At 47.1% G+C, this 11,675-nt stretch overlaps 1 protein-coding gene across 1 annotated transcript; it reads left to right on the top strand.

Annotated features, from left to right (window-relative positions):
- The first annotated feature begins 3,770 nt into the window (after positions 1–3,770).
- Positions 3,771–11,137, top strand: LOC102751725 (beta-defensin 119). Its single transcript, XM_006767849.2, has 2 exons — positions 3,771–3,996; positions 10,562–11,137. The coding sequence occupies exons 1-2, from the start codon at positions 3,942–3,944 to the stop codon at positions 10,753–10,755; spliced, it is 249 nt and encodes an 82-aa protein (XP_006767912.1). The 5' UTR covers positions 3,771–3,941; the 3' UTR covers positions 10,756–11,137.
- The last annotated feature ends 538 nt before the right edge of the window (positions 11,138–11,675 follow it).

Genomic DNA, 11,675 nt, shown 5'->3' with positions numbered 1-11,675 from the left:
AGTGGCACCAGCAGGGGCGGGGCCAGCTGCCGGCAGCCAGGGGAAGGAAAGCCCTGATAGGCCCTGATTGCCGGCCAGGCCTGGGGACCCTACTTGAGGGGTCCTGGATTGCGAGAGGTCGCAGGCAGGGCTGAGGGACACCCCCCCCCCTCCGCACCCCATGCACAAATTTCGTGCACTGGGCCTCTAGTTACCTCCATAATATAGATGAGGAAATAGCTTCAGAGTAACTTAAATTTTCAAAACAAAGTAACACTGGCAGGAGACTACCTTCAGAATAGGGATTTACCAACATTGTGCTATGTTGTCTCATTCGATGCAGAGTCCTGCAGACACTGAATGACACAGTCAAGGGCATGTGGCTCCCCCAACCCTGGACAAAACCAAACACCTGGCACCTTCACGGCACTGCTGGGTGGTGACCCCAAACTCCCTCATCCTGAGCAGCAACACTGCACACAGGTCAAATCCTTGCAAACACTTTGAATGAATGACCTTAAACACAGAGAGGTTTACAGGGCTGCCCAAGTAGAATTCAAAATAAAACAACATTCAACTCTGAAATAAAATTTTACTTATGTGAAACTAGAGGACCGGTGCATGGATTCGTGTACCGATGGGATCCCTCAGCATGGCCTGCGGGGATTGGGCTGAAACCCTCATCCCGGCCTGCTGTGCCTGCCATGCCTGCCGTGGGCTTACGCCCAGTGAGTCCTGATTGGGAGAGGATCGGGCTGCTGCAGCGGTGCTTGCCAGCCAGCCCTGCATCTGGCGCCTTTCCGTCACCTGAGTGGCACTCCCGCTATGGGAGTGCAATGACCACCAGGGGCAGCTCCTGTGTTGAGTGTCTTCCCCCTGGTGGTCAGTGCGCATCATAGCAGCCGGTCAACTGGTCTTTCGGTTGTTCGGTTGTTGGGTTGCTTAGGCTTTTACGTATAAAGATGACACAAAGCGTTCTTGTATGCTGAAATTAAAATGGGTTCTTGAGATTTCCTGACTTTATTTTTGACCCATGCCCTGCTGGGGTCCTGAGCACACATTCGGTTTTCTTACTGGGCCCTCCAGCCCCGATCAGAGGTTTCAACCTCTCGGCTCTGTGTTTACGGGCGATTCTCCTGTGTCGCCCCGAATGGCTTTTCTAGACTGTCCATTTTCTCCAAGCCCCATCCCTCCCCCTGCAGAGGAACTTAGCTCTACTTTCAATGAGACAATAGAGGTCCAACCCACTCAAGGTTCCCTTTGCCTTCTCTGACCCTTCAAAGCAAAGAAATTGTAACTAAAGTGGGTTGAGCACTACCTGCCCAGAACTGTGCTAAACACAGAATAGACATTTATTAGCAATTACCTGTCACATGAAATCATGAGCCCTGGCTGGTATAGCTCAGTTGGCTGAGCACCGTCCCAGGCATCAGAAGGTCGCTGGTCTGGTCAGGGCACATTCCTGGATTGCAGGCTTGATCCCCAGTAGGCTTCTCTCTTACATCGGTGTTTCTCTCCCTCTCCCTTCCCTTCTTTCCAAAACAAAACAACAAAACATCAACAAAAAACATATTTTAAGAAAAGAAAGCATGAGGCAGACATTATTATTATCCCCAAATTAAACAATTTGCCCGTGGTCACTGTACCAATTAGAATTTTTAGCAAGGAAACCCTTTGGCTACTTGCCAGCTCAGGGGCTGCATAATCAGGCTTAAAGACTAGGTCGGGAGGTAGGGAGATAGAACCGGAATGAAAAATCACTCAAAGACCCAGTTCAGGGAAGATCCAGTTGCCACCAAACCCCATTGCTTGGGACCCTGAGCTCCACGTCTGCTTGCTCTGCTTCCCTGCTGCCTCTGGACACTGGATAGCACTGCGGGCTCTTTTGCTGAAATAAATCCTCCACTGTTCCTGTTTCCTGGAATTATGAGCATCTGATTTAAAAACAAACAAACACAGAATGGGGGCATCTGATTGGCTGAGCCTCTGCCATGTGCTCACATCCTAGCTGCAAGAGAGGCAGGAAAACAAGTACTTGAACTTTAAGAGTCAGCACTGCCCCTCCCCAAGACTGCGATGGTGAAGGGATTTCTCCAAAATGGGAAGGTGGAGACAGATGGTAGGCAGACAACAAAACACAACAAAAACAGATAAATATTTATAGCAGCCACACAGGTAGCAGAGGTGGGATTTGAATTCAGATCTGTTTGACATAAAATCTTGGATCCCTCAAATGGTTACCTGGGCAAAATGTTAACTCTTCTGAACTTTAGTTTTCAAATCGGCACAGCGGGGAAAACTCTTTCTGGTGATTGTGAGACTGAGAGGAGACTATACCTGTGAAATACTTCTCACCAAACCTAGCAGAGAGTCAGATCTCTTTAGCTGGTTACTGTGGTTGGTGAGGTTTCTCCTCTGAGGGTTCCAGCTTTTAGTGATGTTTTTCTTCTCACACCCTTTATGTGTGTGCTCTGTCAGCTACAGTCCGGGCCTTGTCATTTCTCCCGAGAGAGAAGCAACTTCTGTACCAATCTCCCCGCACCCTGGTAATTATCTTCAGTACCAGCTGTCCGAGTGATTTTTCTGGAAGGGGCACGATTCCCATTCTCTCTATACTCTAGGACCCCCTAGAACACTTCTCAGAGCCTCACTAAATGCCTGTCATTTACCCTGCCTACTCATGTGTGTGAGGTACCTGCAATGTGCCAGGTGTGTCAGAGAGTTCTAACTGTCTTCAGTAACTGTCTTCCCCTTCTTAGTGAGATGACCTCTGAATTTAACTAGCCATCATTGCCCAGAATAAAGGGAAGCTTTCCAGCCTACCTTGCAGCTAGGTGTGGCCAACTGCATGAGCCGGGCCAATGTCTTGGAGTGGAAGTGACTGATGTGTGCCGATTCCCAGTGGGGCCCTGGGGGGAAAGGTGTGCACTCTGTCCTCCCCCAATGGCTGTCCCCCTCCTCTGTCCTCCCCGATGGCTGCCACAGGGACTTGATGGTGGGGATGGAGCAGCCCTCCCCGATCGTCCAGGGGAGCTGCCTATGAGGCTGGCCGAGCATCCAGCCAGAAGGAACCGCGCTGAATGGTGACGCTGCCCGGAACTGCTGGCCCAGACTTTCACATGAGAAAGAAACCAGGGTCTGTCTTTGGGAATCATTGGGGGGAAAAATACTGGTTAAAACAGTTGAATTAATATCTCAGTTATACTCTAGTTACATGTACTAATACCAGCTGATGTGATGGGCGCTGGGATGCCAAGGCAAATTTCTGACATTCTGATGGGAGAGACGAAGACGGAACATGTAAAAACAAAACAAAACAAAAAAAACACGGATAAATCTTTGAAGGTCACAGAACAAGTTATTGTGCTACAGAGCGGCTGCAGGGGGAGCACCGGAACGACTCTCCGAGCAGGTGACACTTGGGAGGAGACTGAACGCTGAGCACAAGCCAGCCACGGGGTGGGGGTGGGGGACGGGGCGGGGTCCAAAGGGGCAACGTTACAGGAAGAACAAACTCCCTGGACTGGGCATGGGACAGCAACGTCAAGGTTCAGAAAGGATACTTGTGTGTCTCTTTTTGTTAGAAAGCAGAGAATGTGTCGACAATCAAGTAATTGATTTAAAAAGGAAGCTGAGAATGTTTTTGTTCTTTAAAGTAAATGTTTCTTGATGTGCATTTACACATTAACTAAATAATTCCCTGTGGGTCTCACACAGCCCTTTCCTTGCAGGAGGGAAAGCCCTGGGCACAGGCGCTGGCCAGTCCCCCACGCGCTCACCCTGTGCTTTGCTGCCACATCTGCTACACACTGTCCGCTGGCCGGGCTGACCTCATATAAACCCTCTCCTGCTACACTCCGCTGCCCCGGCACTGCCGATAAAAACCAGGCTCATCCCCGCGGCAGAGAATTCTTCCCATCCCCGGCAACACAGCCGCCTGCTTCTCCGGTGACCTGCCAGTCATGAAGGCTCTGTTCCTGCTTGTCATTCTCCTGGCCGTCCAGCCAGTGGTATCAGGTAGCGTGGGTCTCTCTCAAGTATCTGGGATCCCGGTCATGAACTTCGCTGCTTCCCCTTCCTCCTCACTGTGGGCAGCATCCGAAGCTTGTCCTCATTTCATCCCATAATCATCTCATGTCTACACCTCTCCCTGATGCTTCTTTGCCAAAGTGGTGGGAAGAGAGATGTTTGGAGCATCTGGCACTTAAAGGCAGGATAGTATTCTGGTGGGATCTTGGGAGCAGGCTCAGGAGTGAAGGGTTGGGTGTAGGTCAAACATGTCAAACTCAAAGGCTAACACGGGCCAAATAAACGAGGCATGTGGTCGGCGGGCCGCGAGTTTGACATGCTTGGTGTAGGTTGAGGACTTTTTGGGGAGACTAGAGTGAAGGCTGGGGGTGAGTTGTGATGGGGGAGAAAGACCTTGGGGTTGGAGTGAGAGAGGGAAGCTGCAGATGAGCGGGAGGTAAGGAGTTGGGCTTCGCTGATGTTTGGGGTGGGCTGGAGAGGGGATGGGATTTGGGGTGAGTGGGGCTGGTGTTGGGGGTTAGAAGGGGGCTGGGTTGAGACTGGGAGTTGGTACTGGATGGTGCAGGAAGTTTATTAGAGGTTCCGTTGGTGAGGGTCTACTGCTCAGAGCTGAGGCTGGTGACTTGATTAGATTTGGGTTTGGCTTGGAGTTGGGGACCAAGGGGCATTGAGCTGGGTAAGTCTGAGAGTTCTAATTAAGATCGGGCTGGGTTTTGAGTTTGAAATGGGTGAATATGGGGTCGAGCAGAATTGCAGATTGGGTTGTAGCTGGAGCTGAGACTTGTTGAGCTTAAGTTAGATAGGGCTAGACTATTGATAAAGAGCCAGATCTGTTGAAATGTGGCTGGAAATCCCCTAATTTATAGGTGTTGTTGTTGTTTTTTTGTTCTTTTTCCATCATCCCCAAGCTCCGTTAGTGCCGTTGGCAGCAATTGATCCCAAAATTAGGAGTAGGAGGTTGGGGGATAGGAAGAGAGAAGGGCGGGGTGTCTAAAAAAGGCTTTAAAAAAACCACACCTTGCCATTCCCAATTTTGAAACAATTATCTCAGTTCTTTCCCCTTTTAAGGCCTCTCCTCTCCTTTCCTGGGACTGGCTCCAGCATTACTGACTCAGCCCTCTCCCTCTCCTTCCCCCTGTCCTTCTGTGCTTCCTATTGTCTCTCCTCTCGAAGGATACTAACATGGTTGTTCCTAGAGCGAGTGGCAGACTGTTGGATGAATGGGAAATGCCGGCTGATGTGTAAAGATGATGAAGAGAATGTCCTGCGCTGCTCAAACCGTAAACGGTGCTGTATCCTTAGTCGTTACTTAACAATGGAACCCGTAACCATTCATGGACTGATCCCCTGGACCACTCCTAAGCTGACCAGAAAACCAAAAATACCTAAGCCCAGACCTGGACGCAGAATTGGAAGAGAAATGGAAATTGTGGGTTGAAATGACTTTGCTTCAAGTTTGTTAGTTTTCACATTCCATTAAAACTCGCAAATCTGTTTCTTGTGCCTGTCAATCATGAGACATGATGCTCCAGGTGGACTGAGGGTGAGGAGATGGCCAGGGAGGGATCAATAGGTAGCAGAGAGACCCCTCCGAGGCTGGGCCACAGCGGTGGAGTGATGATTACAGTTTGGAAGATGGTTCCTCATCTTCCAGCTGCAGGAAGGGGTAGTGGGTCAGGAGTGGACTGAGCAGCACACGTGGAAAACCGAGATTTAAAGACACAGCAGATACCTAGAGAGTGGGAGAACCCTTGGGCTGCTGGGAGAGTTGGTCCATTCTGGGGGTGAATGGACTGGGGGTGGACAGGGACTGAATAGAGCCAAATCCTTGGATTTCTGGGTAAGTTGACTGAGATGCCTTTGGATGCTCAAGAGCCCACAGCCCCAAGGATCCGAAAGTTTCTAAGTACTAAAAAAGATAAAGTACACGCATTTACTGATTTATAAGTGCATCTATTATTCATTATTTACATTCTCTCATGGACTCAGTCATTCATTCATTCACCTCAGCTCTGCCACCTGCTACTGTCAGGCTCTCTGACCTCTCGGAACGCCGGCTCCCCTGCCTGTGAGATTGGAATGACAGACGCTGTCTCAGGGCAGGTGGGAATGGAATGAGAAAACGCAAAGCACGGTGCCCTGTCCATAGGACGTTGTCCGCAAACGCTAGCTGCTGCGGCTGTTCGCTGATGTAAGGTGTTTAAGGAATGAATATGTGCTGTGTGTCTGCCAGTGGTGTTAGATGCTGAGGGCCATAAAGGCCTGTTTCATTTGAACTAAGAGAAGGCCCACCCGCGGGGAACATTCGAGAACTCTGAGGGGGAAGAGAGAAGATTCTAGAGGTGTGTTCCAGGCATTGGTATCCTAAACCCATTCTCCAGGCTTCATTTATCTGACGGGAGAACCAGCAGCGCAGTGTTCTGGGCAGTGAGCGCAGGGAACGGAGTGTTCTGTAAAGCGTGGTGTGTGACAGAGAGACAGAGGAGTTCACTCCGATCCATGGAGACAATTTCCTCTCAGTTCAGTATTTCCACCCTCAGACTCTGGAGAGAGAGACCCCCTTCTCTAATCCTGATCTTACTCTAGGCTTCCTCCAGCTAAGTCCCTTCGAATGGGCTGAGGGGTTAACGGGGGGGCAAGAGAGATATATCTGCCTAGGAACCGTGGACTCCCCGTGCGACCCCACCCCGCTTAGGAGAGAGGCGGACGGACGAGGAGAGAGGCGGTCCATGGCCTGAGCCAGCTCCTCCATCTTCCATGCTCCTGCATGGGACCCTGAAGAATCCAAGCACTGTAAATTCAGATCTGACCTTTCGGGTGATCACAAAGGGCGATTTCATAAAGGGCAAGGACCTTGGAGCGTGGGGCAGAGCTGGGAGCGGACGGGCGAGGAGAGAGGGGGGACGGATGAGGAGAGAGGTGGATGGACGAGGAGAGAGGCGGGCCATGGCCTGAGCCAGCTTCTGCATCTTCCGTGCTCCTGCATGGGACCCTGAAGAATCCAAGGACTGTAAATTCAGATCTGACCTTTCAGGTGATCACGAAGGGCGATTTCATAAAGGGCAAGGGGATATCTTTTGTTTATTCTGTTTGTTAGCTTGATTTATAACTGTTAAATAGTCAGACAAATGATTTAGGAGCCTCCATTTGCATTTGCCCCAGGACCCACCAGTGTTACGGCTGTGTCCCGGGTTCTCCTTGGGCTCTCCTCAGGCCACCTCCCACACCGGGAAATCTATGTGTTTTGAGAGCAAATTAACTGATGAGTAAGAACCAACTTGAGCAAGGCCCGTGAGCTGCTCTGCAGCCTCCCTCACACTGCCAGCCAGAGCCAAACATTCTGAGGCCGCGGTCCTCTGCTCCCTCCACCCAGGACAGATCCCACCCTGGTTCATACCCGGTGCATTAGCCAGGGTAGCCGGGACCTGCAATTTCCTACCCAAAGAACACCCACGCCTGCTTCCAGGGACTGTGTGGACCTTTCCTTAGATCCACCCCTGGAGGGTGGGGCTCACTGTGTGTGCATCCTTCGGCAGGAGTGTCACAAAAGATTTAGATAGAACAGGGATTCAAAGTGAGTTCTGATTGGCTTCACAAAGTGTCAGTGTTAAGAAGGTATGGTTCACATCACGTTATTGTGTAATTACTTCAGGCACTGCCCCCTTCCCACCAAATCCCCGAACACACACCTACCAGGCATCTTATTTATGTCTGCATGTCCTCTCAAGCCCAGTGCTTAGCACAGATGCCACTTAGCGAGTGTTTCCTGAGTGAGTGAATAGATGGATGACAAGTGCATATCTGAAACCAAAAGTGGATTGGGAGGTGGGTACAAATGGCTAATTTGTACCATTATTTTACTCTGGGTGCCATTATTTTACTGGGTGCTATGGCCTTTCTCCAGGAGAAAGGTTTGAAACAGGTTTGTCTGAGGGGTGGGAAGGTGAGTAGAAACATTGGCAGTAGGTAGCAAACCCCTTTGGGGAGGGAGGTTGACCTGACAGTTACAAGAATATTGTGAGCCCAAAGCAGGGTAGACTGGCACCTGCCCTGGACCTTTCCTTGGCCTTATACATGGGGCTGCCGAGGTGGCTGAGCCTCAATCCAGCCTCTGTTCTGTGCACCAGTACCCATCATCTAAGTTGCATTTGATACTTAGATGAAGAATTTGAGTCTTTCTTTTTGGCGAGGGGGGTGGGGAGTGGGAGGTTAATCCTCACCTGGGAATATTTTTCCATTGATTTTTAGGGAGAGTGGAAGAGAGAGGGAAAGACTGAGAGAAACATCGATGTGAGAGAAACATTGATTGATTGCCTCCTGCACGAGCCCTCCCTGGGGAGGATGTACATGTCCTTGAGCGGAATTGAAACTGGGACCCTTTAATCTGCAGGCCACCACTATCCACTGAGCCAAACCAGCTAGGGCTCATCTTTGATTCTTGTCCGAGGTCCATAGGACATGAGAATAGCTAAAACAAATTTGAAAAAGAAGAATAAAGTTGGAGGAGTCATGTTAACAGATTTCAAGACTTACATGGCTAAAGTAATCAAGATACTAATATTGGTGGAGAGGTAGACAGATCAATGGAACAGAATAGAAAACCCAGAAATAGCCCCACACAAGTACCACCCACTGATTTTTTTATAAGTGAGCAAAGCAATTCAATGGAAGAAAGATATCCTTTTCAACAGATGGTGCTGGAGCACTTGGAATTTGTAGGCAAAACAAAAACAAAAAAAACCCCACAAAACCAAACACACACACACAAACAAAAAACACAAACACCCCAATCTAAACCTCAAAACTTATACAAAAGATTAAACAAAAATGGATCACAGATTTAAATTTAAATGTAAAAGTATAAAACTTCTAGAAGAAAATATGGGAAAAAACTTTCAGATGTAGGTGAAAAGCACAATCCATAAAAAAAAAGAATTAATGAATTGGACTTAATCAAAAGTTAAAACTTTTACTCTGGGAGAGGCCCTTGAAAAAGATAGATGAAAAGACAAATTACAGACGGGGAGAAATATTGACAAACCACATATTGGACAAAGGACTTTATCTAGATGATATAGGCAACTCTCACAACTCAACAGTAGAAAACAAACAGTCCAATTAGAAGGAAGTCTCAAAAAGATATTTAATTGAAGAGGATACACAGATGGCAGGCAAATAAGCACGTGAAAGATGTTCAACATCATAGCAATTAGAGAAATGCAAATTAAGGTCACAATGAGATTCCATTACATACTTATTAGAATAGCGGAAATTAAAAATATTGGCAACACTAACTGTTGGCAAGGATGCAGAGAAACTGGGTCTTTTATACATTGCTGGTGAGAATGTGAAATGATACGACCGCTATGGAAAATAGATTGGCAGCTTCTTAAAACAAAACAAAACAAAAAACACAAAAATATACTCACCATACTACCCACCAAGTGTACTCTTGGGCATTTATTCCAGAGAAATAAAAATGTAGTTTTAAAAACGTGCAGATGAATGTTCATAGCAGCTTCATTTAATTTTGAAGGGATTCCTTTTAAAAAAATACTATTTTTTTTAGACTGGTGTTAAGTTCACAGCAAAATTGAGAAGAAGGCACAGAGGTTTCTCCTATACTTTCTGCTCCTACTCAGGAACAGCCTCTCCTGTTATTAACATATCCCACCAGAGTGCCCATTTGTTATGATTGATGAACTTACATCAACACATCATAACCACCCAAAGCCCATAGTTTACAGATGGCTCACTCCTGGTGTTGTATATCTATGGATTTGGACAAATGTATAATGACACGAATCCATAATTATAGTATCTTAGAGAGGATTTTCACTGCCACCCAAATCCTCTGTGCTCTACCTATTCATCTCTACCCCACCCCAACCCATGACAACTACTCCTTTTATTGTCTCCATAGTTTTGCCTTTTCTAGAATATCATGTAGTTGAAATCATACATTATGTAGCCTTCTCAGATTGATTTCTTGCACTTAGCGATATGCATTTAAGCTTTCTTTATGCCTGTTCATGATTGGATAGCTCATTTCTTTTTGGTGCTAAATAATATTCCATTATCGGGAAGTACCGGAGTTTAATTATTCACCCACTGAAGGGCATCTTGTTTGCTTCCAAATTTGGGGGATCATGAGTAAAGTTACTATAAACTCCTGTGTGTGCAGATTTTTGCATGGACATTAGCTTTCAAGTCCTTTGGGTAAATACCAAGAAACACCATTGCTAGTTCGTAGGGTAAGAGTATGTTTAGTTTTCCAAGAAACCACCAAACTATCGTCCAAAGTGCCTGTGCCGCTCTTCATTCCACCAGCAAAGTATGAGAGTTCTGAGCTCCACATTCCTGCCAGAATTCCGTGTTTTCAGTGTTCCAGGTTTGGTCCTTCCGACGATGCTCTCTCACTGTTGTTTTAGCCCTTTTGGGTTTTTACTGCGCTCCCTGGCTCATTCTATCTCTGTTACTGCTACCAGTAAGTGGAAATTAACTATTTATTAACAAACCTCTCACATTTGTTTGTTTGTTTGTTTTCGGTCAGGTAGACAACACACCCTCCGATGCATGGGCAATGCGGGAATCTGTAGAGCATCTTGCAGAAAGGCTGAACATCCCTACCTCTATTGTAGAAATTATAAAACATGCTGCCTCCAACCCTACATGAAGATAAACCTTTTCAGCAAAGAGGACAAACGTGAATGGAGCAAAGACACCCGCTGGCCAAAAATATCCTGAATGCTGGTGATCACCATCCTCAGCCTGCTGTTAACACCCCTCATTAAAAGTCATGTACCTGATACCCTTGTCTTTCCTCTATTGCACATCACGGTGAGATTGGGTTTTGCATGACGAAATATCTGCCTCCCCACCTTTTCTGGATCCAGTCTTGTGACAGAGAAGGCAAAACACCAGGGACAAGAAACGAAGAAAGCTAGATAACTCAGTGAAGATAGGGAGAGAATGTACTCGAATTCATTGAGGGAAGGTGGAGGGTTTAGGCAGAACTATGACCTTATCCGTGCTGTGTAGATTTCAGAGGGAGACCAGAACTAGTGAAATATATCCATAGGACAGTGGGTGAAGGTCTTGTAGACAAATCTGTCTTAGCCCATGGAAGAACTTCTTCACCAGCTGCTGATATGTGGAATAAGTTGGCAAGGTTTCAAGTTAGATAATTATTGGGGAAGAAACTGGAACATTGAATGCTGTTGTTCTTTTTGATGATTTAGGTCTTTTAATTCCTGAAAATCTAAGAGGCGTGTGTCCCTAACCAACACTAGCTTTTTAAGGTAACATTCTAATTTTGCTCTTTCTGTCTTACCTCCACTGATATTTCTTTCTCTATCTTTAGTTCCACATGTTGTCAAAAGGAAAGTTATATGTCTTGTCTCTGTTTCTCTGCCTCTCCGCAACTTGGTACAGTTTGTTTTTGTGCTTATTGTTCTATTGAACTGGCTCCGGCCAAGGTGATCAATGGGACTCCTTTTTGAAAGTTTATGGATCTTGCTCAACTAATATCTTACTCTGCCTCTTAGTAGCATTTTCAACCCTAGTTCATTCCCTCCTTGAAAGCCTTAACTTGGTTGGCTTCCGTGACGTCTTTCTGTTTTCCTCCTAACTTTTGGGCTGTTCCTTCTTCATTATCTTCTGGAGTT

The sequence above is a fragment of the Myotis davidii genome, unplaced genomic scaffold (genome assembly GCF_000327345.1).
Source record: "Myotis davidii unplaced genomic scaffold, ASM32734v1 scaffold562, whole genome shotgun sequence".
Taxonomy (NCBI): Eukaryota; Metazoa; Chordata; class Mammalia; order Chiroptera; family Vespertilionidae; genus Myotis; species Myotis davidii.
The sequence above is the reverse complement of the archived record's forward strand: the minus strand, read 5'-3'. Positions and strand labels throughout refer to the sequence as shown.

Excerpts from the sequence above, each read along its gene's own strand:
- LOC102751725 (XM_006767849.2), top strand. The coding sequence starts at position 3,942 with ATGAAGGCTCTGTTCCTGCTTGTCATTCTCCTGGCCGTCCAGCCAGTG. Across the intron at positions 3,997-10,561 it reads CGTCCAGCCAGTGGTATCAG|GTAGACAACACACCCTCCGA; the intron begins GTAGCGTGGGTC and ends GTTTTCGGTCAG.